Genomic DNA, 11,260 nt, shown 5'->3' on the forward strand with positions numbered 1-11,260 from the left:
CCGTCGTCCTGTTGAACTGTCAGGAAAGTTGGCCCGCCCGAGATAAATGGACCCTGGAGCGCCTCAAACGCAAGTACCGCAACCAAAAGTTTAAGTGCGGCGAGGACAATGACGGCTACTCGGTGAAGATGAAGATGAAGTACTATGTTGAATACTTGGAGGGCACCAGGGATGACAGCCCGCTCTACATTTTTGACAGTAGCTACGGTGAACATGCTAAACGCCGGAAGCTGCTGGAGGACTACGAGGTTCCTGTCTTCTTCAGAGACGACCTCTTTCAGTTTGCAGGGGAGAAACGCAGACCACCATACAGGTTTGGGTTTTTTCTGTGTAAGAAAAAAATATCTGTCAGAGTCAGATTTTTACAGAAATGTAATAATTGCAGTGCAATTCAAAACTAGCACAAATAATGCAATATGCTAAAATGCCCCAAAAAAATAATGCACTTAATTTCCCTGTAAAATATGCAGCTGAGCTTGGAAGAACAATTCAACATTAAGTGTTTGTAAAATATATATATATACTGTATAAAATATTAAGTGTATCTATAAAAAAAAGTTACCTATCTTCACAATCTGTTAATATATTGATTAATTCTTACTTTTTTTAAAGCATTCTTACTCTCAAACATTTTGTCCACACCTGCCTAAAACCTTTTCATCATACAATGCGTAATAACACTATTCTACCACTACTAATAGTGACCTCTGAACTCTTTTCTGACGCAGGTGGTTTGTGATGGGCCCGGCTCGGTCAGGTACCGGCATTCACATTGATCCACTGGGCACCAGTGCCTGGAACGCCCTGGTCCAGGGACACAAGCGATGGTGTCTGTTCCCCACCAACACACCCCGGGAGTTGATCAAAGTGACCAGGGTGGATGGAGGCAACCAGCAGGATGAGGCCATTACCTGGTTCAACGTGATTTACCCCCGGACGCAGCAGACCAACTGGCCTCCGGAGTACACGCCGCTGGAGATCCTGCAGAAACCTGGAGAGACGGTCTTCGTACCCGGTCAGTGACCCAGTTGTCTGGACTGTCGTGACCTCACTCACCTCCACTCGCTCTTCAGACATGCGTCTCCATGTCCCTTGTTTGATAGAAAATTTTAACTCTCTGCAGGTGGATGGTGGCACGTCGTCCTCAACCTGGACACCACCATTGCCATCACTCAGAACTTTGCCAGTACCACCAACTTTCCCATCGTGTGGCACAAAACTGTCCGAGGACGACCCAAGCTGTCCAGAAAGTGGTATCGGTAAGAACCTGTTATCCACCGGACGGCTGTTTCTTAAAGGGACAGTTGAGGTTTTCAGGAGCTGCTGAGACATCGTCACCCAGAAAAATGAATCTTTGTTGTCTGAGCAGGGCTTTTCAAACAATAAATGCACTACTGGCCCAATGCTGCCCCCTATGGTCAGCTTGTATAACCGAGGATTGAAAACAGTAAAGTCATACATTATACTGCAGGATACAGCCTCTCTGTTTTGGGGTTTTTTTTTTAATCAAACTGACACTGTTCACACTTGCACCTCAGTGATGGCCTCGTGTCTTTTCAGCATCCTGAAGCAGGAGCATCCAGAGCTGGCAGTCCTGGCTGACAAAGTGGACCTGCAGGAATCCACGGGCATTGCGTCGGACAGCTCCAGCGACTCGTCATCATCATCATCATCCAGCTCCTCAGACTCAGACTCTGATGTAGGCTCTCACACTGACACAGCCTCCACACGGACACCTTTATGTCAGCGGGCAGCAACCATCCGTCACACACTTATAGATACAGTACACACTGTGGGTGAAAACTACAATCTTTGATCACAACAGCCTTTGCACTCTGTGTCCTGCAGGAGGAGTCGGGTTCTGAGGGCGGTGACACAATGTCCCATCGTAGGAAGAAGCGACGCACCTGTGGTATGACGGCCAACGGTGACACCAGCACTCAGGACGACTGCGTCAACAAGGAGAGAAGCTCCTCCCGGTGACCTCTGACTCCACCTGCTCCCTGCAGCCCTGAGTCGTGTTGACCCCGGGGTCACAGAGTAATTACCAATGGGGGTGGGGGGGTGTGAGCTGACAGATACCTGTCACCACTGTGATTTATGTCACTTCCTGTTTGTCTGCACAGCCTGTGGTGCATGGACTAAATGACCAGTTCCTGCTGGTACCGATGGTGAGGGTTCACTGGGATTCTGGGAACTTTTGTATGCTCTTTTCAAACTATGAAACTTTTCCTAAGGAACAGTTCAGAGAGGTGGTTTGTTGAATGTAGAACTGATGCTTTTCTTAAAAACCTGTCTTGTCATTTGTTCCAGTGACACCTACAGGCGTCAATCCTCACTACATCTTTAAAAAAATATTTTTGAAACCACAGCCGTGGTCAGTAGTGAAATGAAATGAAATGCAATCACCAATCAGGGAGCTACGTGCTTCAGGCTCCGCCCACATGGTAGAGGGGACATAGTTTGTGGAACTGGCTCATGTTCCTGGTACTTTATCCTGATCGGTTTTCCTCTCATTATTCATATAATTCTTTTTTAAATTGTTTTTCAGTTCACAGTCGTAAATCAAACTTACTTCAAAGTAATCGAATTTCTGTCCTGTGCGCATACTCAGTCCTGTCCCACACATGCTTGTGGTCCAGCAGAGGGCACTGTAAACTAAACTGATCTCAGACTCTTTCTCCAGTGATGCGGGCTTGAGGTTAAGCTGTGAATAAGCACTAACCGGCGACTGAAAAAAAACAAAAACAAAAAACAAACATGTTCTTTTGAGTCTGTGGTCTGTGATCTGGCCACCAGGGGGAGATGCCGTTGCCAAAATGTAGAATGTATCTGTTGAATATACTGAGATGGCGCTGTGCAGGTTAGTCACGCTGTGCCTTTCAATGCCAATAAATGGTTTTCATAGCTGTGAAAAAAGTGCAGTTTGTTCTTAAAATAAATAAAGACTTTTCTTTAAAGATGTGGGTTTTAATGATGGATTTCTCTATCTTTTTTAAAATTGAACACCAGTGTGTATATAGATATATATTTTGAAACGGTAAAAAAACAGTGAATGTCTGCAGGTGTGATTTGAAATTAAAGACAAAATCATTATTTAAAATGCTTTTTTTTATAAATACATTTTTAAATTGAATTCATATATTTATTATCATCAACACAGTGCTTTCATGCAGCTGTGGTCGGAAACGACTTTAATTATAATATCCCGATTACAAACAAAAAAAAAAACAAACAAAAAACAATCAGACTTTAACTCTGAAAGAACACAGCTGATGGAGTGAAGCCCGAGGCCTCGTTCTTCCGGTGCCGGCTCTTAGACTGAAAGGACAACCTGAGTGTTGTCGCCTGTCACTGACAGTCGGTGCAGCACTGACAGTGGACCAGTATCTGTGAACGTGAGGCTCTGTTCACACGCACTCTACGGTGTGAAAAAAAGCATCATGGAGCTGGAGGTGACGTTTCTCCTCCCCGCCATCCTCTTCACTGTCTTCGCTCTTTATTTCGCAGCTTCCCTGCTGCGACCAAAGAGCGGAGCCTCATCCGCAGCCAGAAAGAGAGAGTCGTCTGGCGGCGACACAGACAACGAGGAGCCGCAACTTCTTCTCAGTTCTGCGGCTCCCGCTGAGGCGGTGAGCCGCGGCGGAGCGACTGGAGACATCCAGCAGGTGAAATGTTTTAATTTCACTTTAAGATACTCTGTTTTCTGTTTGTATATTTCCTTTTGCCTGATGTAAAGCCAGTATAAAATATTTTAGTTGAGCAACTTAAAATATATGTAAACTTCTATGTGTGTATATATATATATATGTATAAAGAAAGATCACCGTTGAGTCTAAAGGTCTTTGTTAATGGTTTTTTTTCATTTTAGTCAAACTTTCATCCACTGCTTCTCCCTTTAGTAAAAATATCAAATATGACCAAAAATAAATTCCAATACTTATTACTTCATCACCTGTATAATACATATACGGGCAGGTAACACTTTTATGGAAATATAAAAACTTTATTAACTATATGACTGTTTATATCCAATGTGTAAGTAATTAAAGCCAATGACAACATGATGACAACAACAAAAATATTAATATTTCACATATTACTGTTGTGAAAAAAAAAATCCTACCTGAACCTGACTCTGAGAAGCCACTCACTCTCATACACCAGAGAAAAAAAACAAACATTTATTTTAGCTCAACAGGAGCTGCTGACCCACCGCTGCCTCCTGTGGTCAGTGTCTTTTACTTAGGCAAAATTATGACGTTTATGATAACGTAGCCTTAAACTTGTAGATTCTAGATCTCAGCGAGCGAGCGGCCATGTTTTCACTGACAGCCACTGTCGTCGTCCCGGTGGTCACTGTTGCCGTGTCAGCGGATTGGTTCAAGGGTTGTGTGACCAACTGGAAACACATGGCAGGTTAGACACGGAGTTGTCCAATGTTCCTGGACCTGTTCTGATGGATGTCACTGACGTTTGTCCACTCAGAGCTGCGGCCTTTAAAAGGCCCGAGGAATGTGTCTGCCGCCATGTGTCTCTTACCTCTTTCTATATTTACACGCATGTCCACATGGTGTCACATGTCTGTCATGGAACAGGGGTTAGCTGGACATGGGTGTGTCCGACTCCCACAGCTGGGATGTCTCAGCCTGCTGAGTCATGCTGAGTAGAACAAGTGTGGGGCTGTCCACGACTGTCTCCACTCCTCTGACCGTCCAAGCTCACGTCTCCTACAGGGAGAAGATCGAACAGAAGAAACGAGTTTGATCGAGCGACGGCCAAATCTCTGCCTCTCGTGGACTTGTCCATATATGGACGGCTGCTCTGCAGGAGTCGTTTCTGTAGAAGAAACGTTGGCGTTACGTGGAAAACCGAGAATATCTGGAGTGGGTAAGAGGAGAACATGCTCGGGTCATGTGAACACCGTGAAGTAACACGAGGACCAGGCAGGAGGAACCAAAATATCTCTAACTGGTTTTGGCCAGAGCAGAACAAACATCCATCTGCTGCAGGAACCGTTCTCCTCACTGTCAGACGAGAAGGTTGACAAGAGATGATGAGAATAAAGATCCAGACAAGAAAACTCCAACTGATAAACAACCTGCAGGAGAGTCCTGGAAGAAAAGAGTCTCTGGTCCAAATGTCTCAGAACTCCAATGTTCCTACCAAAAACTGTCGTTGTTGTTGTTGTTGTAATCATCAAAGTAACAATTCACTGTTTGTTATATTTTCAGACTTCCTTCAAATCAGAATCCGCTCCAGAACCCGAGGTTCTTTCAGAAAAAGCCGAGCCTTTCTCACAATCCACTGAGAACACAGAACCCGTTCCACAACAGCTGCAAGCACCAGAACCAGAAGGAGAACCTGCTGGCACCGTTGAACATGTCCAAGAACCAGCTCCTGAATCTGTGTCCTGTTCTGAACCTCTTACAGAACCTGCGTCAGGGCCTGAACCTGTTCTAGAGCCTCAATCTGTTCCAGAACCTATAGCTGAGTCTGAACCTGTTCCAGAACTGTTGTCAGCAGCCGACTCTGTCCCAGAACATGTGTCTGTGCCTGAACCAGAAATTGTTTCTTTACCCGAGCCCGTTTCAGAACCTCTATCTGTTCCTGACCCTGTTCCAGAATCTGTATCAGTGCCAGAACCTGTTCCAGAATCTGTATCAATGCCGGAACCACTTGCAGAACCATCAGTGCCTGAACCTGTTCCGGAACTTGTTTCTTGTTCTGAGCTTGTTCCAGAACCTTTATCTGTTCCTGATCCTGTTCCAGAATCTGTATCAGTTTCTGAACCTGTTCCAGAACCTGTGTCAGTTCCTGAACCTGTTCTAGAATCGGTGTCAGTTCCTGAACCTGTGCCAGAACCTGTATCATGTTTCGAACCCTTGCCAGAATCTGTATCAGTGCCAGAACCACTTGCAGAACCATCAGTGCCTGAACCTGTTCCGGAACTTGTTTCTTGTTCTGAGCTTGCTCCAGAACCTCTGTCTGTGCCTAAAAGTATTTTAGATCCAGTGTCCGTGCCTGAACCTGTTCCAGAACCTGTATCATGTTCTGAACCCTTGCCAGAACCAGTGTCCGTGCCTGAACCTGTTCCAGAACCTGTATCATGTTCTGAACCCTTGCCAGAACCAGTGTCCGTGCCTGAACCTGTTCCAGAACCTGTATCATGTTCTGAACCCTTGCCAGAACCAGTGTCCGTGCCTGAACCTGTTCCAGAACCTGTGTCGGTCCCTGGTCCAGCACTAGAAACTGTTCCACAGACAGAAGAAGAACCTGGATCTGTCACGGAGGAGGCTCCAGCATTGGTTAAAAAAACAGAACCTGAAGCAGAAGCAGAACTGGTACCAGATCATGTTGTCATCCCAGAACCAGAGCCCGTGGTTACACTGATTCCTGAAGATGTTCTGCAGCCTGTGACCCAGTGTGCTCCTGGTTCCGGCACCGATTCTAGCTCCAGTAAACCTGAATCAGAACCTGTCCTCCAGCAGGGTAAGTCTCCTGTTCTGTTTGGTCCAGTCCACGTAGCTTCTCTGGTGTCAGTCACAGGTCACATGACAGTCTGTCAGATAATCACATTTAAATTAAGAACTAGCCGTTAACAATCCTCCAAATGAGCCAGAGGAGGCAAGTTCTAGTTCTTATCTAATCATTTTACCTTTAGAGCTAACTCTACAGTACATTGATATAAAAAGTTATGGATTTATACATTGATTTAAATAAAGTGTTTTATGTGTGTAATGAATTTAATAGTAAATAGTTCTTAGAAAGATATGACAGTGTGTGATATTAAGGTAATAAATCCTCTTTTCTTCTCCCTCCACAGCTGACGAGTGAATCTTCACTCGGCTTCAGAAGAAAAATCCAGAATAAAATCATTAAAAATCATACCGACTTTTCTGTTTCTGTGGGGTTCAACATCTGTCAAACGTCTTAAAAAAATCATTTTCAGCCACATGATAATGATGATGATAAATATAGTGTTGATTATATTGTGTATTTAATGCACATTAAAAAACACTGTTAAAAAGCAAGTCAAGTGAATATTACGATAGAACTCAAATTTTAAAAAAAACTTCAATAGAAGAATGTATAAATAGTTAATATTAATTCCCTGAATGTTCCACTTTTAAGCTGAACCCTGTTTAATGTCCTGATTTTCGGTTCTACCGCGTCGCTCCAGCGCCGCCCGGTGGCGGCTGCGACTGTGACCACAGCAGGAAGTGAGCGGCGGTGGGGGCAGAGAAGCAGAGTCTGCGTCGCAACGGGAGGAGGAGGATAGTCAAACAAAAAGCATGTTAAAAGCGTGAAAATCCGCGCGGCTCCGTCTTCGCTGCTCACGGCGCTCTCCCTGCGGACACGGACGCCATCTGAGGGGTGAGTTTGCTGCACTGAGGCGCGGGGAAGATCGGGGCTTTTCCTCCCAATGTTTGTCGACATCTTTGTGTTAGCCTGGTTGCTAACGCACTAGCAGCGGCCGCCGCTTGTTGCTGCGGCACTAAACTCCGGACTTTAAAATAACACAGGCGTGTTTGTGTGCGCGGCATGGGTGTGTGCGTAGTTAGTGTTGTTTACCTGTGTGTGTGTTATTGTTTATGGTTCTGTTGTTAACTTCCGCCCCCCTCCCTCTCAGGTGGGGGGCTGCTTTGCTAATTAGCCAGTGGCTAATGCTTAGCTCAACCCTGTTATTTATTTATTTTATTTTTTTTAAATTCTGAGTTTTTGTCAGAGCCGGCTCCCGATATCTTTATCTCGGGTAAGGCTGGTGTGTTGCGCGGTCTCGCTCCGCGGTGCTCGGGTCTCTGTGCTGCGTCAACAGATATTTCATAGCGAAGCTGAAGTAAATATCATCGGGGGGAAAATGGCTGTTGGCTGCTGAAAGCCATTTTCAGGAGGTGCTGGGGCTCAGTGTGGCCGCGACTCACACCGTCATGTCCGACATGTTTGGACCGAACATCCACCCTCAGACACCGCGCTCACGAACCGGCGTTTGAGCCGCGCTCCAGCTGCTGAGTCGTGGAGCGGCTCACAGGAGATGATGGCCGCGTGTCGGGGATGATGCTCGTCTTTGTCCCGGTGAAGTGAATCGGAGGCTGGAGCTGAGGAGGAGGAGGAGGAGGAGGAGACGGGCCAAGGTCAGGAGCCATCATCACAGCGAGGAGCTGAGATTCTGTTCCTCTGATAATGAAAGCCGTAATATTTTTGCAATATTGACAAACAGCTGGAGATGATCCATCAAACAGCATAGTGTTTTTTAATGCAAAAAAACAAAACAAAAAATGTCCCGGTTAAACTGTCAACACACATCCCTATAGTTGAAATGGTACAACTTCTCCATCTGAACTGAGATCCACATCTACATTCTAATGAAAAACAAACAAAAGGGTAGAAAATTCAAAAACTTATTTTTCTTAAACTTTTTATTACTTGCTGTGATGCAGGGATGGGGATGTGAGAAACCAAAGAGGTTTAGTCAAACTTTTGATTATTTCGGGTTTGAGATGGAGTGCAAGTTTGGTTCCAGGGTAGAAAGTGTCGTTGTAGCCTGGTGAATTATGGGAAATCACTCGTTGGAGTAGAATGAGTGGAATTTAACACAGTTTTAATAAGATATAACTTGTATAACTTAGTTTCCTGTTAATTGACCAGATTTTGTTTTTTTTCTTATGTCTCCGCAGTGAATCCTCATTGGCTGCTGTGGACCCCTCCCCGCCCCCCCCCACAGGGACCCCACCACCAGGGTGGGCCCTGTTTGGCTGGATCTGAAATGATGGGAAAAATGGCCGCCGCAGCATCTGCAGCACGTCACTGTTCATCACTTTGTTGTGAACCGTGATATTTTTCCTCCTGGTTTATGCTGGCGTACTATGGCAAAGCATGATATGAGTCGTGCCAAGGGATTCCCCTGTAAAGAATGTGATATGGTCTGCCCCAGTACTCCACGTCTTCTAGAACATATGAAAGCACCTTATCAGCCGGAAGCAATCTGACTTTTCAAGTGGACGTTTTGAGTGTGAACAGTGTGGCCGACTTTTCAAACACGCAGCTAGCTTAGCCAACCACAAAAAGTCTCACGAAGTGGGTTCTTTCCAGTGCCCCGTTTGTACTCGCACCTTGCCCAACGCCGTCGCGTTGAAGAACCACCTCCGCATCCATACCCTGTCTCCCAGTTGTGCACACCCTGAAGAGGAGAGCGAGGAAGTGCACGAAGAGGCAAGCCACGAAGAGAGAGACTACGGTCTCACCCAGGACCTCCCAGGGGGGTTCGCCCGTTCAAACCTGAACCACAGTGGTATGGGACATAGTGTCCTTCAGAGGAACGAGAGAGACGATCACAGAAAGAAGAGTTCCCCTGAATCTGACGACGCCTGGGACAGACCCTTCAAGTGCGATCAGTGTGACAGAACGTACCGACATCACGGATCTCTGGTGAACCACAAAAAGTGTCACCAACAAGGAAATTTTAAGTGCACGTTGTGTGTAAAACAATTCAGCAATCTGGCTGCCCTAAACAGCCACGAGAGAACTCATTCAAAGTTCAAACCCCCCGGTGCATCAATGGTGAGCAGCAGCAGCACCGCTGCCTCTCAGTCATCCCAGAGCGAAGACACCGCCTCCTGTTTTTGCCACTTGTGCCAGGTGGCACTACCAAACAAAGCAGATTTCCAGGAGCACATCCTGTTACACAACACGGCCTCCACCTCCCTCGGCCTGCCACGTAGTTTTCCAGGCATCATGCCTCATAATCTGAGCTCCGTTCGAACGCCAGCCTACACGCCAGCTCTGGGTGACCCACTACCTCTGCCACCTCTTCCCGGTGAGAAGAGAAATCCCTACGACCCAATTATGGGACCCCCCGTCAACAATCCAATCTACACGTGTGCATACTGTGGCACAGGACACCCAGATCTGGAGACCTTAAAGGTCCATTATCTAACCCACGACCCACACCCTGCTGCCCACAGCCAGGACAGTTCAATTCTAAACTCTGAGTCATTAAGCTCTGGGTCACAGGGTTCCGTATCCTCTCCATCTGGAGGCCGTGTGCCCCAGGCCAATTCTCCAGATGACGGTGAACGACGCTTTAAATGTGGGGAGTGCGGAAAAAGCTACCGCCATGCGGGAAGTCTGGTGAATCATAAACGTTGTCACCAGACGGGTCACTATCAGTGCACTATTTGTTGTAAGCAGTACCCTCACCTGGCAGCACTTAATAGCCACCTGCGGAGCCACAAGGGACGCACATCCAGTCAGTCCATTGGCAGTGATGGCAGTGACTGGCTGTCTTCAGAGCCCCTGACATTGGACTCCCAGCAGAGCTACGTCCAGGAGGGCAGTAGTGCCACAACTCCAATTACACTGCCAGGAAATATTGGTGATGCCAGTCACTTTGTTACGGACGGCGGACATAGCAGTGGGTTGGACTCACTTGAGTTCCATGATCGCTTTGATGGCAGCTCACTCTCACAGAGCAGCTCCACACACCGTCAAGCCGACAGACACGTCTGCGCCGACTGTGGTGAGATGTACAGTGACGTGTCTGGCATTAAGTCACACTTGTGTCCCCGCCATGGTCAGCAGCAGCAGCAGCAGCAACCACCGCCGCCGCCACAGGCCAACCTGTCAAACGGTTTCATGGGGAATATGAACTACCACAGCTCCAGCAGTCTGAAAGAGGGTGGCAGCCAACGTCAGTACTCTCAGAACGGAGGCAAGAGAATGGGCAGCAATGACAAGGACGATGAAGATGATGGAGAAGTGTATCAGTGCTCTGTCTGTGGCAACCACTATGCTAGCCTCAGAGCTCTCCGCAGCCATCTTCGCAGCCATGCGAATAATCCAACAGGACCAGGGCCTTCCAACTTGGGAGATTGGAGAATGATCTGTTCCACCTGTGGCCAGAGCTTCTCCCGAAAGCAAGACCTCCTAAATCACCAGCTGGTTCATGGCCCTCAGAGGCCAGATGGACAGCAACCAGGTATCGGAGGCAGCTCAACCAACGGCACTGATAAAATGGATGGCCGCAGTCACATCTGTGTTGATTGTGGGATGTTCTTTGCTGATCGCCACCACCTTATCACGCACTTGTGCCCCGGTAAGAACCGGGGTGGCTCGCTGAGCAAGCAGGGCCTGAATGGAGCTAAAGGGATGTCCGGGAGAGACGGCGTCAGCGGCGGGGTCACGGGAGGCAGCCGAGACGTTGGCGGCGATGGACGTAGGCCCATGGTTGACCAAAGTGATAAGCCTCACAAGTGTGACC

The 11,260-nt window shown here is 47.2% G+C and overlaps 4 protein-coding genes across 9 annotated transcripts in view; 3 read left to right on the plus strand and 1 right to left on the minus strand.

Moving 5' to 3' along the window:
* Positions 1-2,919, plus strand: part of jmjd6 (jumonji domain containing 6, arginine demethylase and lysine hydroxylase) — a 4,324-nt gene extending 1,405 nt beyond the window's left edge. Inside the window, exons 3-7 of the mRNA XM_008330413.3 lie at positions 1-313; positions 729-1,015; positions 1,124-1,259; positions 1,561-1,699; positions 1,849-2,919. The exon at positions 1-313 is cut by the window's left edge and continues 31 nt beyond it. Coding sequence (XP_008328635.1) covers positions 1-313; positions 729-1,015; positions 1,124-1,259; positions 1,561-1,699; positions 1,849-1,983 — 1,010 coding nt within the window. The 3' untranslated portion in view covers positions 1,984-2,919. The remainder of the gene's footprint in view (positions 314-728; positions 1,016-1,123; positions 1,260-1,560; positions 1,700-1,848) is intronic.
* Positions 1-11,260, minus strand: part of LOC103393431 (RNA binding protein fox-1 homolog 1) — a 363,631-nt gene that overhangs the window by 260,536 nt on the left and 91,835 nt on the right. The gene's annotated exons all lie outside the window — the stretch shown is intronic.
* Positions 3,263-6,895, plus strand: LOC103393446 (tetra-peptide repeat homeobox protein 1). The gene is made up of 3 exons (XM_008330414.3): positions 3,263-3,668; positions 5,235-6,492; positions 6,827-6,895. Exons 1-3 carry the CDS (start codon positions 3,444-3,446, stop codon positions 6,835-6,837), a joined length of 1,494 nt encoding a protein of 497 aa, XP_008328636.1. The 5' UTR covers positions 3,263-3,443; the 3' UTR covers positions 6,838-6,895.
* LOC103393483 (zinc finger protein 883) overlaps positions 7,210-11,260 on the plus strand; it is a 15,869-nt gene continuing 11,818 nt past the window's right edge. Inside the window, exon 1 of the mRNA XM_025064620.1 lies at positions 7,210-7,377. The gene's annotated coding sequence lies outside the window, so the exon portion shown is untranslated. The remainder of the gene's footprint in view (positions 7,378-11,260) is intronic.

This window comes from Cynoglossus semilaevis, chromosome 17 (assembly GCF_000523025.1).
Source record: "Cynoglossus semilaevis isolate Cse_v1.0 chromosome 17, Cse_v1.0, whole genome shotgun sequence".
Lineage (NCBI taxonomy): Eukaryota > Metazoa > Chordata > Actinopteri > Pleuronectiformes > Cynoglossidae > Cynoglossus > Cynoglossus semilaevis.

Bases quoted from the DNA above. Each gene is read 5' to 3' on its own strand.
- LOC103393446 (XM_008330414.3), top strand. From the start codon at position 3,444: ATGGAGCTGGAGGTGACGTTTCTCCTCCCCGCCATCCTCTTCACTGTC. The intron at 3,669-5,234 runs GTGAAATGTTTT...TTATATTTTCAG, and splicing joins CGACTGGAGACATCCAGCAG to ACTTCCTTCAAATCAGAATC.